This window comes from Callithrix jacchus, chromosome 11 (assembly GCF_049354715.1).
Source record: "Callithrix jacchus isolate 240 chromosome 11, calJac240_pri, whole genome shotgun sequence".
In the NCBI taxonomy this organism is placed as follows: Eukaryota; Metazoa; Chordata; class Mammalia; order Primates; family Cebidae; genus Callithrix; species Callithrix jacchus.
In genome coordinates, this window is record NC_133512.1 from 28703235 (window position 1) to 28722320 (window position 19086).

The 19086-nt window shown below is 41.0% G+C and overlaps 1 protein-coding gene across 5 annotated transcripts in view; it reads right to left on the minus strand.

Annotated features, from left to right (window-relative positions):
• CHN2 (chimerin 2) overlaps window positions 1-19086 on the minus strand; it is a 322514-nt gene that overhangs the window by 119160 nt on the left and 184268 nt on the right. For all 5 annotated transcript variants that reach the window (XM_078342504.1, XM_002751440.7, XM_035253537.3 and 2 more), the window contains one exon: window positions 2671-2702. In XM_078342504.1, coding sequence (XP_078198630.1) covers window positions 2671-2702 — 32 coding nt within the window. The remainder of the gene's footprint in view (window positions 1-2670; window positions 2703-19086) is intronic.

Sequence of the window (19086 nt, forward strand, 5' to 3'; positions counted from 1 at the left end):
TGAGTAGCTGGGACTCCAGGCATGCGCCACCACACCCAGCTAATTTTTTGTATTTTAGTAGAGATGGGGTTTCACCACGTTGCCCAAGATGGTGTCCAACTCCTGAGCTCAGAAGATCCAGCTGCCTTGGCCTCCCAAAGTGCTGGGGTTACAGATGTGAGCCACTGCGCCTGGCAAAAAGCAGCTTTTGTTTCTTTCTTTTCAATTCTTGATTTTGATAATGCATACTTTTTCCATTTTTATTTTTAATTGGTACATAATCATTGTACATATTTATGGGAAGCGTGTGATATTTTGATACATAAGTACAATGTATACTGATCAAATCAGGGTAAATGGGATGCCCATTTCCTCAAGCATTTATTGTTTCTTTATGTTGGAAACACTCAAAAGCGCCTCTTAGCTATTTTGAAATATACAATACATTTTTTAACTATAATTATCTTACTGTGCTATTGAACACTGAAACTGAAGTTTCTAGAAGTAAGTTTTAATTCACTTGAATTGGCAAGTTTAAGTGATTGACAGTGTCAGACAGATGGTGACAAGAACTAAATTAAATTCAATCATTCAGAAGAAGAAAATGACACTTTTGTGTACCTGAAGACCCAGTCTGTGGCCTGTCATTCCCTTTATGCATGGTTTTTAAAAGTCTAAATATCTCCAATCCATAATATCTAATATATTAGCAGGATTACAACTTTGTAAGAAAAAAGCAAGCATGCACAAAGACCAGGAAGAGATGAAGGGAAAGGTTTAGCAGTAATTCTCTTCTATGGTGGGACTATGGGTATCTTTCGTTTTCTATTTTCCTTTCTTTTCTAATTTTTCCAACTTAACAGGTATTAATTTATTAACTTTGTTTTTTGATACAGGCTCTCGCTCTGTTGCCCAGGCTAGAGTGCAATGGTGCATTTGACCTCCTGGGCTCAAGTGATCCTTCCACCTCCCACCTATGGTCCTGAGTAGCTGGGATCATAGGCATGTGCCACCATACCTGGCTAATATTTGTATTTCTTAAAGATAGAGGGTCTTGCCATGTTGCCCAGGCTGGTCCTAAACTCCTAGCACAAGTAATCTGCCTGCTTTGGCCTCCCAAAGTGCTGGGACTACAGGCGTGAACCGCTGTGCCCAGCCGTAATTTATTAACCTTTTAAAAATGAAAGGAACACCTGTGCATAGCAGGAAATTCCAATTTTGAAAGTTGAAGGTACAAAAGAACTAAAAATGCAAACAGTGTAGAAGTAAAATTCCTCTCTCCTAAAAGGTATTCATCGTCAGTGGTTTCTTATGATTCCTTCTAGGAATAAATGTGTCTGTGCATTTCCTGAATGGAGCATGTGTTGCTTTTTAAGTGGAAGAAAAAAAACACCTTTCATAAAAAAAATAAAGGGAAACACAGAATTGGAAGGTTTTAGGCTAATTTCCACCTAATATAAGATGTTCCTTTTGGTAGTTAAGAAAACACTTCCTTAGTGTCAAGCCTCTCACTATATGTTTTACGTGAATTGAGGGTGGAATATGAGAGCTACAAAGTTATTCAACAGAACTTTTCCCCAAAAAGAAAACTGCATAATACACAGTTCCTTTTGGAATTCACATGCCAAAGTGTATATGGTAGATTGTCATTTTCTTCTCTTTTTAAAAAATTAATTGTGCTATCTTCCAGAAAAAAACAAATAAGCATGTTGAGGGAAAAAAGTCATACTAACAACACAGATTAGCCAGCAGGGTATGGGGTGGAGAGGAGCGGAGGCCAGGGCCCCCAGGCAGGCATTGCAGAGGTCAAATTCCCAAGGCACTACAAGGAAGGTTCTGAAATGCAGCTGTGGCAATTAGGAAGATGCACTGGGCCGGGACCACTAAGACAGTCATTAATCAAGAAGATGAGGCTCTGATAGCTAAGAGAATAGGAGGAAGGTTTGGGACTGGCTGGGAGAGCCTGGAAGGTAGACTCAGAAGACTTTGCCTCACAACGCCTCCAGGTTGGACTCGGGAAGCAAAGTGATTGACACATCTCCTCTCCCCTGGACTGTGCTGCCTGCCCTCTGTGATGTATTCTACACACCACAGGCTTAGACTGTGAATTATTTTTATGGTCATGCGAATTTGCTGGGCAGTAATGAAATGAAACAAGAGCTGAAATTTAGAGAAAAATGGAAAGGGGAGTGTGAAGGCAATTTGGCCAATATACCCCAGCCAAGAGAAATCATCATTTGGGTTTTATGAGATGGCAGGGAAGTGGGATGGCTATCCTGATGATTACTGCATGCGAGTACTGCACCAAAGTCAGGGTCTCAGATACAATGTGTGATCTTGGACACCCCTAACATTTCTATTGTGTTGAGGTAGAAAGTGAAATAAAACACTAACAGAGAGCCTCCCTTATGAAAAATGCTGCCTTGCATTTCAAGTACGTGTCAGGCACTCGGGAGCTCTTTTGTGTTGTGAAATGTAGCACAAGATGCTCTCCCTCCCACATTACTGGAAACCAAGCATGTGACTGTTTAAAAAAATTAATCCAAAGGAGTCTGATTGCATTTATTCTTATCATTAAACTCTTACACAATAGACATATGTGACCATATATTAGAAAATTTATAATATTTAAATGGCACACGAAATGACTACTTGCTAAATTATTAAAACAAAGAATAGTATAATACGTACTCTCTTCCATAATATTTTGGTCTGTTTTCCACCTGTGTTAAAAAGAACAAAAATTAATAATGCATTTGAATTCAAATCAGCTAGATAAAAATGCTACTCAAATAAACGGAACTAGGGTCCTGGTAGGAATTTTGTTACAGATTATATTCTCCAAATCAGAGATCCATGAAGCTCTGGAGTTAATTAGCACATTTCAGTATCACGTAGGAATGATCTAGAATCACCACGTCTCCAATCAATAGGCTCATTTTCCACCCAAACCCAATCCACCAAGAAGAGATTTTCAACAAAAACAAAGTGATGCTTATTTTAGTATTAAAGAATTTGCAAGGATATTAGAAGGTTTCATCTTGAAGGATAAAACAATGGCTTCTGTCATGAATAAAACATGAGCATTTATTTCACTCTGTGCCTATTTGTTTTTATGTATTTATAATTAAAACAAGGAGTCTACCTGGATTAAAAAATAAAGCAGGCTTAACTTGATCACGTTCCACATAAAATCAATATTCTAACATTCTTGTTTTTTCAACATGTGGCTAACAAGCTGAAATTCATTTGACACCAGAGGTGCAGGATAGAGAGAACAAGATTTATGACTTGGCTAAACACAAACATTCCAGAAAGGTTTTTCAATCACAGCTTTAGCCTGAGGTTATCACATTTTTCTCACGTATGTGATCATCTACTTTCATAAACGCTTTGTGTTCTCATGTTGTGATGTTGGAGTTGGTGAGAAAGTAACATGAATTCTCATGTTCCACTTTTGTTCTTCTCACCTAACTCCAGGGACACTTGTAAAGCCACATTAAGTTATGGATTTGTATGAACGGTTATATGTATGACAACAAGTTTATGTTGATTCACTGTTGTAGACTATGAGCTTGGCAGAGATTTTATTCACAGTCATTTCAACTACCAGAGTCACATTCCTAGAGTCAAATGGACAGTTTTCGCAGCACGGCTCAGGGACAGACACAGTGGCAGGATTTCACAACAGGGGCAGTGTCCTGGCCTAGCTCCATCCTCCAAGGGATGCAGATCTGAATAGGTAGCAGGACACTAGGAACTAAGGGAAAAGGATCAGAAGGGCAGAGCCGGGCCTTGGGGGACCACACTCACAATGCTGCCTAGAACGAGCCTTGCTATACAAAACCTGTCATCTAGACACTTCTAAATATGCATTCACTCTTCTGTGCATTTTACACCTGAAAATTACTCAAACAAGCAGGACATCCATAACTTAATCTTCAAGGTTCAAAGCCTGCTCGGTGTCATTTGTGAAGGAAGATTTAAATAGTATCATTAATAGAAGCAGAAGGTGTGTGAAAAGGCACCTAGTTATCTGATATCCTTTCTATAAATGATGTGTGCCATTATTCCACAGGCTGGTAAGCTTTGTAATGAGAGTTGAATATTTTGTCATTTATATCATTCTTTTGGCTAAGTTCTTTTTTAGTTTTCTACTAGTATACATGTGTGACTGTAAAACCAACAAGTCAGAGAAGAAATTTAGGACTAAAAAAGCCAGTGAAAGCTGATGATATAGAATAGCAAAATCTCCATTCTTTGAGAGGTGATATTCCAAAATTTAAAGTGATTCGCTATATAGGAGGCCAATTTTTTATTTCCATCTTTTTGGCTGAACCACAGCACAAGTTTTCAAACTCCGGGTGTAGCTCTCAACCCTATTCCCTTCCTGTATCTTCTTATTTTCCTAAAAGGAAGAGTTAGTAACCTAACTTCCCAGATGAGCAGCCTGGTAATAGAGCCTACTACTGCCTCTTGGCATGCAGGTAAATAGTTAATAAATGCTCAATTTAATTCATTCTTAACAAGATAACAAATTGCTTTCAGTTCATCAAGCAATCATAAAAATATACAGCATGCTTATTATGTTCGGGGCTCTATGCTCAGGCCAGCCATTGTGCATGAAGTAATGACCTTGCAGGTGCAGAGAGGAAAGGTATAAGGTGCTCAGGGGGGTTCTGCACTTGCAGCAGAAGGGAAATGCTTATGGAGAAATCTAACATAGAACCCCAGAGGGAAGTTGATATTCAGGGTGCCTTGAAGGATGTCGAATAAGATTCTGCCCAGAGGCAAGTTTGATTCAAATGAGGGAAAAATCTTCTGCATATGAAAACCACTAGAAAATAAGAGCCCTGAATTGTATGGGATATTAATATATGATTCCTTATATATCTGAAATTTAAATGTAACTAGGCATCCTGGTCCCTCCCTCCCTCCCCTCCTCCCTTCCTCCCACCTTCCCCCTTCCCTTCCCTCCCCTCCCCTTCCCCTCCCTTCCTTACTTTTCTTCCCTTCCTCCCTCCCTCCCTCCCTCCCTCCCTCTTTCCTCCACTCTCTCTTTCTTTCTTTCCTAAATCTGGCAACCCTATATAGGGGAGACGAAAGACAGAAATAAGAGAGAGTAAAGACAGAGGATGTGGTTGGCATCCGATCACTGCTTCTACTGGCCGTTTTAATAGCAATCCAGTATCTCTTTCCTTTTTTGTCTCTGAAGCTCTTAAAGAAAATATATGTGTCCAGTGTCCTTGTGAATGTCAGAGAGAGTCGGGGGAGAGAGAGAGAGACTGGAATCAAAAAAACAAAATCCTCTTCTTTTTTTAAACTTTTTGCTTACAGGTGTCTAAACACAGTCTCTCTTTCTATATTCCACTAAGCTTTAAACCAGTCAAGAGCTTAATGTTTAAGCTAAATGATGCTAGACAAATCATACAATGGCCACATTTCTTCAAGGTGGATAATACTGGATCCTCAGATCAAGACAGAACAGGTGGCTAGGGGATAGGGCTCATGGGGACAAGGGCCTGCCAAGAGACTAGGAATGGCTGTGCTGGGCCCCAGCAGTGCCTTAGAGAAGCCTGACTCACTCCTGGGGCAAGGCTCCATGTCAGCCATCAGTGGAAACCAGAACCCACCAGTGAAATTGAATTTGTTTAATGAAAGAAATTGTAGCTCGCAATTTCTGTTTCCAATTGTACGAGATTCTCTCGTACAGGTGTGAAGGAGACAGGACAGTCGGTAAATAAAAGGTAAGGCAACTCAGAAGATCTTGCATTTTCATTGAAAACTATGTTTGTCCAAATCAGGCAACTTAATAAAAAAATTTATGTGGTCACATAGATTCAGAAAGGAATGCAAAGTGCAATATATCCTGACATGAATGAAGGTTGGTTCTGGAGCTTCCCTGCCACTGGGATTATCCTGGAACAGCAGCTGCAGCTGGTCAATCCATCATCCGATGAACCTGGCCTTTGTGAATATGACTGACAGCTGTTGGATCTGCCATGTCTGCTCTTGGGATTTAGTGCTCTGAGTCCAAGAAGTAAAAGCAATTCATTCTTTTTAAGAGAAAGAAAATATGTAGTCATGTTAGATGAATTACTAGATCCCCTAATACTGGGTCCTTAGATAATCCAGCTGGCTCAAAGAGGGACCCCTCTCTTTACAGAAGGAGAGCACCAGGTAGGTCACTGAGTGAGAAAACACACGAAATGAGTCCTTCCCAAGGCACAGGGGGTTTCAGCATATGTGGTGTGACCATGCAGAATGATGGCTGCTTCTTTTTAAAAATAACACTGAACATTTTATTCTAAATAAGCATCATCTACAAGGAAAGAGTCCCCCTAGTAGGCATGATACTTGCCATTTATATCTCTGTTGACCAGAACATTTTTGGAATTTATCTTTTGGAATTACCTAAGATATACCACCCTTTCTTGTGAATATCCTTAAAGGTATGCTTCTCGAAGTGTGGACTGGTCATTCAAAACAGAAACTTCAAGATGCTTGTTGAAAACTGCAGACAGGATCCCCATCTAGGACTAGCTGAACCAAAATCACTGAGGGTAGGGATATGATGTGTAATTTAATCAAGCCCCTGGATGATTTTAAAGCATATACGAAAGTCAGAATCACTGTATGCAGAAATATACATAGATTTGTTTTTTTGAGCATGGATTTGAGAGAGCATGTTATTTCAGCAAACAGGCATACATTATTTGGGCTTGAGACCAGTAGGTAAATGGGGTGAGTGATCAAACTAGTACATTTGAGACAAAAATGAGGTATGATCATAAGATAAGACTCTCACTGTGACTTGCTCTGAAGGAATTTTAGAAGAGACGTTCCCAACGTGCTCTGAGCAATGGGAACTTGGCAGAAATCAAAGCAGAGCTTCCCAAGATGACTGATGGGAAGGGACCATGCTCATGTAATGTGTTAAAATAACATCTATGTTATGACTTTACAGTTACATCTCAAGTATAATTAAATTGTTAGCACTGTGACTACTGGAGATGGGCTCAGTCTTGTCCCTACTATCCACAGTCCACACATGGTGCTCCTGTGTACGTGAGGCTATGCCAATGTTATGCTTTCAGCTAATGGCCTCATTGCCCAATGTTCATGCTCTGCACTCATCAAACCAAATGACTTGCAGTTCCATAACGGTTTGCCCTCTGACATGCCCATCATTTTTATGTGATCTTATTTTAAGATCCTGAATTCTCTCTCTCTCTTTTTTTTTTTTTTTTGAGATGGAGTCTTGCTCTGTCGCCAGGCTAGAGTACAGTGGAGTCATCTCAGCTTGCTGCAACCTCCCACTCCCAGGTTCAAGCGATTCTTCTGCCTCAGCCTCTCGAGTAGCTGGGATTGCAGGTGCACGCCACCACAGCCTGCTAATTTTTGTATTTTTAGTAGAGACGGGGTTTCACCATGTTCACCAGGATGATCTCGATCTCTTGACCTCATGATCCACCTGCCTCAGCCTCCCAAAGTGCTGCAATCACAGGCGTGAGCCACCGCGCCTGGCCCTGAATTCCCTTTCAAACGAGGCAGATCATTATGTGAGTTAAGAGGGCAGGCTCTGGACTTAAACTGCCTTGCCTTGAGGCCAGATCTGTGGGAATTTAAGCAAGTTATCTATATCTATACTCCTCAGTTTTCTTATGTTTACAATGAGAATGATAATAAAAGTACCTGCTCATGGGGTTGTTGTAAGATCTAATGAATAAATATGTGTGATATGCTTGCAACAGTGCCTGGTGCAGACAGCCAGGCATTCGCTATGAGCTATTCCTGGGATTCAGAGAAGGTCTCCTCTGTACAGAAGGCAGGCTTAGGCCCATCCTTTGCTGTGCTCTTAGAGCTCCTTTAACATATCTTCATTAGAAAACTTATCTCACCATATTTTAAATATGTATTTGCCATGTTTCCCTAACTGTTCTGTGGAGCCGCAATTTCGTCTGCATCATTCACATATTTCCAGGATTTCTCAAAATGTCTGTCACAGAGTAAATGTAGCTACCTCTTGTTATCTGAGCCTAACCCATTCCTATAAAATGTGTGGGGCAGCAAAGCTCCAAACAGAAAGAGCCTATATTCCATTACTTTACATCGAAAAAAAATAATTCATTTTTGGAGCATGCAAAAGTATCTGTTTTCCAAATATTACTAAAATGCTCCTAAATAATTATCTGACAATCTAATAACAACCTTTTCAGAATATAAAACATTTAAAAACCAATTACCTAATGGTTTAACACTTCATGCAGTAATGAGGAGGTATATTTGTGCGCAGTCTACAGCTGAATAAATAGGAATTTCATTAGCCTTCTATGCTGAGCATGTATTATAATAAAGATAAATAATGCAGTGATATTACCAAAGATTCGAAAGTTACTATCTAATTGGACCTGAGTTGGTAGTGCTCCTGGGCTCCTGGCCTAAACAAATACGGAGGGCTAAACCCTCAGGGAAAAGGCAGGGAAATCACAGATATAATGCGCTATATGTTTAAACATGCTGCCGATCAGGAGAACACAGCTATGACAGAAGCCCACCCTTCGTCTTTCAGCACCCTGCTACTCAGAGTGTGACCTAGGGTCCAGCAGTATTGGCATCACCTTGGAATTTGCTTGAAATGTGGGCTCTGCAATTCTAAGGGGATTCATATATACATTAAAGTTTGAGAAGCTGCCACACACAAGAGAATGTATCATAGCCAGTTTCTAATTGGGAATGACTTTTAGTAAGTCCTGCTAGCAAATATTCACATAATGAGTGTCTGGAAAATAAGAGTGCCTGTCCTCACTACATGTTTGCAGAATGAGACACAGAAGATGCATGTGGACCCTTGCCCATCAATCCGGCTACTGTGGGACTTCAAGTAGGTTACTCAACTTCCTTTGGATCTCATTTTTCTCAATTTTCAGTAAAACTAGAGTTATAAAAATGGGCTATTTTAATAAGGCTGTTTCAAAGATTAGATGAGATACTGCATGTGAGACTCGGAACATCGTGGCAATAACTTCTCATTGATTGAGTGGCTACTCTGTGCCAGGACCAGTCCTGAGGGTTTCTCTCCTGTTGTCTCATTTAAGTCTCTAAACATGCTCCAAGGTAAGTGTGTGCTATTATTTTACAGAGAGCCACTAAATAACTAGCATGAGGTCACAGAGCTAGTAAGTGGCTGAGCCTAGACTGGGACCACCCCTAAGAACTGTGCTTCACTCCTTCTCCAGCAGATACCCGTCAAGGCTAATGGCTTCTTTGTTGGCTCTCAAAATTCTACAGTTTCACTACTAGATTATCTAAATGGTCTTCAGTTTTCTTTGCTAGGAATCAACACCTTAAAATCTCTTTTGAATGAAGTGAATTCCATCAAATGTGAACTTCAGAAAAAATTTGCCTAGGATGGAGTGATATTTGGGGGTCTCTCAAATATTCCTCTGTGATTTGGAATTACATGTATTCCCAAACTACTTGATTTATTTACCAATACACTTTTCAATTTTAAGGAAGACGTCTCAGCATTTTGCAAAGCTTCAAAGAACAGTGTGGTGACAGCTGCATGGTGAGACAGAAGCATAATCCTTAAATGAGTTTGCTTTATAGTCAGTTATCATTGCCTAGATAAACACAAGTTCCTTTATGTTCAACACAAAGACATTTACAGAATATTGTGAGTCCTCTGTAAACAAGGTTTCCAATTATTGAAAGAACAAAGCTTTTATAGTCCCTCAGCAGCTGGTATATACTTAATAGAAATAATTTAAAAAGCAGCCCCCGACACAGGGCAGCTAGATTACTGGATTTTCTGGGAGATAGATCAAGTAGGGGAGAAAAGGCTTTTGATGGGGGGATTTGTGCTGGTGATACTGGGGCAATTTCATCCACAAAAAAATAAATATAGATAATTCCTTTTTAATTAGAAATCAAAGATCCCCCATTGAAACAGAGAGAAAAGAAAATCCAAGTACCGAAATTTACACTCTGGTAGTCAAAGTACAGAGCATAGAATGAAAATTGAGCAGACTCTAAAATCTCCCATTTCTTTCCATTTAGAATCTAAGGCCTAATGTTTTCTTCATGGCATTTCTCTAACACTTCTGGAAATCTGATAGGGCACTAATGAGGCAAATTCCTTCCTGTCTTGATTAGAGTGTATTATAAAAATCCACTGGTCAGTCTTTCTGTAATAAATCTCCATAAAAGGTACCCAATTGCTTTGCTAAGTTCTGTACATACACACAAGTTGGGTATGTACCTTAGCAACCTGATCTGGACATTCTATGAACTTACAAATGCAGATGAATAGATCACCGTAGGGGTACTCAGGGCCAAAGCAATTCCCAATCATTTGGTTTATTTTCTGGCTTCACTTTTCCCCCCCAAATTTTCCAGAAATTGTGATTGAAATATCAGTGATAATACCAGAGCAAACAAAATGTAAAAGATTTTCTTTAGGTCAGTGGTTCTCCACTGGGAGGGGAGGTGATTTTGCTTCTCTGGGGACATTTGTCAAAGTCTAGGGAAGTCTCGTCACATTGCTCTCTGCTCAAAAGTCTTCACTGGTTCCCCAGTGCCACATGGTCAAACCTACACAGCTCAGTGGGATCTTCCCAGATCACCCTACTTAAAAGTGGAACCTCCTCTCCTTGGCATTCCCGTCCCTCTTCTTTGTTTTTTTTTTTTCCTCATGACAGTTTGGACTGTCAGGACTCAGGAGAGGGTACTACTGGCCTCCAGTGGGTAGAATCCAGGGATATTAATCAACGTCACACAGTTCATGTGACAACCCCTACAACAAACAATTATCCCTCTCAAATGTCAGTAGTGCCAAGGTCAAGAACATCATTCTTAGCAAACTGACAGAAGAACAGAAAACCAAATACGGCATGTTCTCACTCATAAGTGTTTGTTGAACAATGAGAACACATGGACACAGGGAGGGGAACATCATACACCAGGGCCTGTTGGGGGTGGGGGCCTAGGGGAGGGATAGCAGGGGGTGAGGAGATTGGGGAGGAGGAGGTGAAGGCAGGAAATGACCATGGCATGTGTATACCTATGTAACAACCCTGCAAGATCTGCACGTGTACCTCAGAACTTGTGTGTGTGTGTGTGTGTGTGTGTGTGTGTGTGTGTGTGTATAAAGAAACTCTGCTTTAGGCTGGAAGAACTTTGAACTGTTAAGTATTCCCAAGGAAGGATATTAGAAACTTTTTTTTTTAACCAAAAATGCAAATAAGCAACAAAAACTTTAAATACATTAAGTCAAATGGAGTAAAAGGAAGGCAGAAGGAAATACTTGCTTTTGATAGTGCTGACATTTATAAAGGCAGCTTTTAAGAAAAGACAGTGCTGGTGAAATACCTCTAACTACTCAAGGAAATAGATCAGATGAGTATAAAATGGAACAGACCAAAATGTCAAAAAGATTAATAAGGGAGCCTCCTCCCTCCCTGGAAAAATTTTAAAGAATGTTAAACTACAAAAAACACTAAAGAGGAAATTTGTTTCTTGGGAGTGACAGCTGTGCTATGCACACATGTGAATTAATGTGTGGGACCCTCACTGCTATGGGACTCCACACCTCACAGCATGGAGCTTTGAAATTTGGGCTGGAAACACAACTTCCACCACTCACAGCTTTCCCAGGTCACAGACTATGTCTCCAGAAGGAGTGGCTAAAGCACCGTCTAATGTCTGTCCAGTATGGGGCTCAGGGAAGTCCTGATTTTCAGGGTTCTTTACTTAAGCACTATAGACAATAAGTATTAACATCATAAGAGAGGAAGGCAAATTGCCAAAATTATTTATATTTAGATGTTAAAAGTGATGGAAGGGCAACAACACCCAGACACACTCATCCAAATGCCCATGCCTCATGCATTGAGCCCTTTTATTACTGGTTCTGATCTTCTCCAAGTTCAGTTCTATTGACCTCAACACAGAACTCTACTAAGGGCAGGGCCAGGAAGAAAAGAGGAAAAGCCAAGACTTAATGAGTGCTTCAGTGTGGGTGCTTCAGGTCTCCCAACAAGCAAGTCACATGGAGATTGTCATTCCCATTTTGCGGATGGGAAAAAGAAGGCCTGTATGGTTAACATTACTTGAAGATCATGCAGAGGCATGGAGATGAGATCCAAACCAAGGTCTAATTGACTCCAAAGCCTATAATCTCCTCCCACACCAAAAGGTAGGGAAATTGCCCAAGGATAACAGACATAATGTACTTACAGAGAACACTGACTCTTCTGTAACAGATGGGTTGATATGAAAATTGTTAAAACTCTGAAACATGGCCATTCTGGAGACCTGCACAGACTGCTTGGTACTCATCACACCCAATGGCTCAGCCTCCTTTACTATCCACTCCTGTGAATGGTACCACCCAGGGTGTCATCCAGTCAATGTCCAAGCTAGAAATCATCTTGGACTCCTCCCTCTCCCCAACCCCACTTGCAATCTGCCACAAAGTCTTGTTCATTGTATGCCATTCCTTAATTGCTCTTAAAATGGTCCCTTTCTCTCCGTGTCCACTGTGCTAGCGACTCATCTGGACCATGAAAGTCGTCTTTTTACTGGTTTCCCTACATCCTGTTATCACCTTCCAATCTATCTTTCACACTTAAGTCAGAAAATGCAAGTCTTGTCACACTGCTCTCTGCTCAGAATTCTTCACTGGCTCCCCATTGCTGCACGGTCAAATCTACACAACTCAGTGGGAGCTTCCCAGACCACCCTACTTAAAAATGGTAACTCCTCTCCTTGACATGCCCCATCCTTTTCTGGATTATTTTTTCCCCATGACATTTATCATCATCTGATATACTACATATTTTACTTGTGTGTTATGATGATTCATTTTATATATCAACTTGTGGGGGCCATGGGATTCCCAGATGTCTGATGACCATTATTTCTGGTTGTGTCTGGGAGGGTGTTTCTCAAAGAGATTAGCCTTTAACTCAATGACTGAGATGGCTCTCCCCAGTGTGGGTGGGCACCATCCTGTCCATTGAGGACCTGAATAAAACAAAGAGGCTGAGGAAGGTTATATTCATGCTCCCTCTTCCTGACTGCTAGACCAGGAGCACTGATCTGCCCTAGGTATTCTTGATTCTTAGACCTCCAGACCCAGAATGGCATCGACACCATCAGCTCAACAGCTTGCAGGCCTTCCAACTACACCACCTGCAACACACACACACACACACACACACACACACACGTATAACTGGTTCTGTTTATCTGAAGAACTCTGATGAAATATGTGTGGTTTTGGTTTTTATTTTTTTGCCAATATCTTCCACTCAAATGGAAACTATACAAGGGCAGAGATTACTGTGCTTTGCTTACTGCTGTATCTCTGGAGTCTAAAACAGTCCTGGCCCTTTCCAAGCGCTCAGTATGTTTTATTCGATGAACACATGAATGGCATCTAGGATCTTCCCTGGATGGTCCCGGCTTGTGTGTCCAGAATATGTTTTTACCGACACATGCACTTGCCCCACCACATTCTCATCCCTCAGTTCTGCATGTTCCTAATATGTAACTTCTGTAGTTTCTGACACATGCCCTTGGCTGCTCATACTTTTAGGGCATTCTTTGGTGGGGTTATGTCCTCTGCCTGGAACTCTAATATTTATTCTTCAATCCCTCTATGCCTTAGCCTGGAAAAGATCTCACTGGATTTTAAAAGTAAGAGCTGAAATGCTGCCATCTTGGGGAATGCTCCTGCCTCTGAACTTCATAAAGGCCTGGGCCAGGGCCATGGTGATCTTACTGGGATTGGGACTGTTGGCTTTTACAAGCTCTTGACGTGAACTCCTTGAGGGAAGGGCTCGTGTTTCGTCACCTCTATTGCCCCAGCACATCACTCACAGTGTTCACAGAGCTCAGTCTCATAGCATAACAGAATGAGTGAAAAGCAGGTTGCTTGATGCTCCCAGATTCCTTTCTGGGTCTTACTGAAATTTCCAAAGGGGTCACCATGGAAAGACTGGCAGTGTTGGTAGCTCACACCTTGATGCTTCCAAGCCACAGGACAAAACTTGTTCCCCTATCTGCTTTCTGAACCTCCAGAGTGAAGACTGAAGACCACAGGCAACAATGGTGACTTTGAGCTAGTGATTGTGCTCATCAAAGTCCCTCCCATCCTCTAGAGGGTGAACACGTGAACCAACATAAGCCACCCAGATGCTCTGCCTCTGGAATTTGCGACTTGAGCAGAAACCATTAAATGAAACTGTTAAGAGGTGATTCACATGCATGGCAGAGCCCAATGACAATAACAACAGTAATCATTAATAGCTATTGAGAACTTATGTACCAGGCATTGTTCTAATCACTTTTTTTTTAACATATATCAACCCAGTCAATCCTCGCGATTACCCAAGAGGTAAGATCAGATCTACCCATTTCCAGAGGACTAACTGAGGCACAGAGAAGCAGGGTGCAAAGGCAGGTTGGATTACCCTGGAACTATGACACTAACCATCACCTTTTACTGCCCCAAGGTGTATCAGCCCTGCTTCAAATCCTTCCTCAAGTCCTCTGACCAGCTTTTCTTTCCATCCAGGGAATTTCCTCATATCCTTCTAACCACAATTGGTCCACCCCTAGCCCTACTTTTTCTTCTTTTGTTAAGTTTAGTGAGAACAGATTTTTATTGCTCACAACAGAATTCTAAGTGATATTTCCATTAAATCAAAATCTCCAGGGCTGGAGCCAGGGTGTCTGTAAGGTTTGCCAGGCTCCGCAGGTGATTCTGACTCACACCCAGGACTGAGAACTATAACCTTGGGCAGCAGTTCCAAAACCCTGAGAGAATAAACATTATCCTAGACGCTTAGGACACCTTCCCATGGATTTGGATCCATTTTCACAGTAGGTTTCCAGGAACACCCAAAAGCCCAGCCATGAGTGGCACTCTTCTCTCCAGCCCTTCTTCCCAGCAGCTCACTTTCACCCACTTTTCTTTGCTACATCTTCCTTGGCACCATGTTTTGTTGGCTCCCCAAATCCACCTTAGGCCTTCCTTGTTTGGACAACCCAATTAGGCACACTTTTCTGGCACTAGCCTGGCACTCTGTTGGCTAGAGTTTTTTGTACTCATCCTTAGCATCTTGGAGGCACAGGTCCAGGTGAAATGAAGGTTTTCTTCTATCAAGCCAGATCCCCAGGAGGCCATGTTGGTTGGGCTGGCTGGCTGGCTGGCTGGCCTCCCAGCAGGGCCGGAGAATCAAACCTGATGGGCTGACTTGTCCGCACTTTTGATCCACCAGACAGGGATTTTACTTTAAAATAAGAAATACTGTAAAGGAGACTCAAAATACAGGATTTAATCATGAAGAGAAATGTTATCTTCACATCTAATCTCATGTTCTTCCTGCTTCCAATTATGCATCTTCCCTTCTTTTGGTTTTCAGTGCAAATGAGAATCTTGAGAATATTCTCCGCAGAATAAGGCTTCCAGGCATCTATTATTAAAAGCCATGTCTGTGCCACCAGATTGCCTGTTCTTCCTCAAACTCAATAATTCTTGTTCCTTTGACCTTTTCTAATAGGTCCCATTTTCCAATCCTTAATTCATCTTCATTATTCTCCTGAAACTCTCTTTAAATTCTCCACATACCTCTTAAAGCCCAAAAGCTTGAAGTACCCAATAGAATCAAATCAAATCAAGGGAAAACTAATGCTGCTGTTAAATTTCTAGAGGGAAAAAGATTGGGTGAGTACACTCATTTAACTCCTCACTCTTGTTAGTATATTCCTTCTGTCAAAGCTTAATGGTATTTGAGTTAAGTGGTGCTATATCTACTTTGGAAAAGGCAAAATGTCTATCATTCTTAGTCTTCTCCCAGAAATTATTTTTTCTGTCTTCTGGAAATGTAAGAGTATTAAATGTTCAAAGTAATGGATAAAATTAATCTACCTACAGGAAAAGAAAGGAGAACAGAGTCTGGAGATGGTAGTAATGAAAGCCTTGTCTATTTTTGCATTCTAGCTCCCTATGGACACTTTTTAGACAGGTTTTCTCTCAATCACCTCCCCACAAAGGAATTTTAATACTACATACAGACTGTATATCTGTTTATGTTCTCTATATGTATTTGTGCTTTATACATATAAAGAGGAAGTTTTTTTTGTAAGAACCAAATTTCTCCACTTTAAGGGTGATGCTGCCCCCTTTGAGAATTCGTCATCCACTGATATCATCATGACCAGAATGTTTTTACATATATTCTCCCACAAGGAAGACGGCAATGTATCTTTGCCTTCTTCTTATAGACAAGGAAGCTGCAGTTCGGAGTGGTTAACTAATTTGCCCACAGTCCTGCCCAGGGATAGCAGCGGATTCAGAGTTAAAACCCAATTCCTGATATCAGAGCCAGTACTCATTGCTCTATGTTATAATGATGACATGAAATCCAGAAGCCTGTTCTGTATTATTTTTTAAAAGTACCTACATTAGCATTTCTGAAACAAGCACTCCTCCCAAAATAATTCCTAACATGACAATAAATAAAAGAGTAGAAGTGTCTTATTAATACTGGTCCTTGCTTTCAACTAATCTTTTTCAGAAAAGTTCTCTATTCCACATTAAAAATTCTTGAGCATGGCTTACAGTGTTTCCAACAGCTCTCATGCCAAGCCATCCTCCTGCCTGTCAGGGCTGTGCACCCAAGAGAATGTCTTTGTTCCACAGGCCAGAGCACACCCTGCACTGTTCTCACACAGTCTTCATTTTTTCTTCTTGACATTTTATAATGAGAATTTTCATACATACAGAAAGGTTGAAAGACTTACAGTAAACACCCATATATACATCATCTAGATTCTACTGCATTTTTACTCTACTTGCTTTTATAGTATATATCTTTTTTCATTCCTCTATCCATCCAACAATCCAACTTTTAAAAGATAGATTTCAGAGTCAGCTGCAGAGGTAGCACTCTTTCCCCAAAGGTGTTGGCATGCAAATTATTAATCAGAATTCAAGAACATATAGGAGGCTAACAGAGCTTTGTTCCTGAAACTAAAGGCAGTTTAGTTTCTAGGCCAGGCATGTAATCCCAGCACTCTGGGAGGCCGAGATGGGTGGGTCACCTGAGGTTGGGAGTTTGAGACCAGTCTGACCAATACGGTGAAACCCCATCTCTGAAAAAAAAAAAAATTTTAAATTAGAAAAAAAAATTTCCAGGTTAAGATGCTGTTACCAAATAAACCGATCCCACGCACACCTTTAACTTCCTGCTGATGGAGTGCTGTGCCACCCTTGCCAACAGGCTTCCACCAGAAAGTGACCATTTAACTGTTGTTCTTATCATTGCTTTGGCCTCTTTCATCAATTTATGTGTGTTGAACATGAAGGCCAATTTGTCTCTCAAAATGGCTTGGGATCAAATTCATCCTAAATTTCAAGGCTAAAACTTCTTTTTTTCCACTAACATTTATGTAGTACTTGAGAGATGGTGAAATTAAAGACCAATGCTTCTGATATATGTCAGGCACTGTTCTAAGTGTTTTATGTGTATTAACTCACTCTTTAAAGTTACCTTTAGTGTAAGGCCAGAGGCCGAAAAACTTTTTTCTAGCAAGGACTATGAAGTAAATATTTTAGGCTTGGGATCATACAGTTTCTGTCTCGAATACTCAGCTCTGCCAAGCTAGCATGAAAGCAGCCGGAGACAACATATAACTGAATGAGTACTGCTGTGTGTTCTAATAAAACTTTATTTACCAAAACAGTCTTCAGGACATGGTTGACCAATGCCTATGCTAGACTCAAAAGCGTGAGACTGCATTCTCCAAAAATCAGTTTCAGGACCTCTTATCGTTAGCTCAAAACACAGAGCTTGCCAATGCCTCAAAGGCCTTTTTATTTAATGGTGGGTCAAATCATCCCTGCGTTCATGCTCTTTCATCTCTTAATGCACTGGGAGGAGAGAATCATTAATTTTTAAGCTATGGCATACAGATGCCAACTTAAGAAATCACAATGAACTGAGGCAGAAAATGGCTGAGTTACATTTTTAAGCAACTGAGACTAATGAAACACTAAGGAGTCAGAGCTGCATCCTTAAACTGAAAGGTATTGATGAAGCATCATTAAGCCTGGTCTTTGAGAAGCCCTGGAACCCGGAGAACCATGACAGAGCAATGGGACAACCACAGTAGTGTAATTACAGACTTGGTAGAAACACCCAGGGAGATCCAAGAACATTCATCAAACAATTGATGTGTAATTACCCAGAAGGACACAAGGTGCTGGATGGCAACCAATATGCCTTTGTTGGGCTGTGCCAAGGCTATTTAATTCCTTCCCACAGTAGATGGGGAAATGAGTGGCCATGTAAATAAGGTGGAAAAAAAGATACCATAATTGAAGCAAAGCTTGCTATTCTGTCCAACAAGACAGAGACATGGTGTACTTAGAGCTAATGTCAAGTGAGACTGTGATTTGCTAAAGGATATAGCCAAAGAAGATGATCACCAGTGGGTCAGTCAGTATTAGCTAGACGCCACACAGGCAGTGGCAGGCCTGGGAGAGCGCCTGCTCTGGAAGGGCTTTTATTAGCAAATTAGTTATCTAAAATCCTGAATTGAGACATGCTCATTAAGCACACAGATGATGGACTCAATGAAGAAACTAGCATCTTAGAAAACAATACAATTAAAGCATTTCTGACATACGATAATGAATTTAGTATTTTCATTAATGCAAGGGTCCATTAAAAGCAGGGGGAATCTAGCAAGGATTCCTGCCTAGCCACAGACAAGGAAAACATCCAAAAAGAGCTGGAATTCATAATAGTGTATACTGAGTATGAATGAACATTAATCATCATATTAAGACTGAATTTGAAGCAGGTTGTGGTGGCTCATGCCTATAGTCCCAGCACATTGGGAGGCTGAGGCGGACAGATCACCTGAGGTCAGGAGTTTGAGACCAGCCTGGTCAACATGGTGAAACCCTGTCTCTACTAAAAATACAAAAATTAGCCAGGTGTTCTGGTGCATGCCTGTAATCCCAGCTACTAGGGAGGCCGAGGCAGGAGAATCGCTTGAACCTGGGAGATGGAGGTTGCAGTGAGCCGA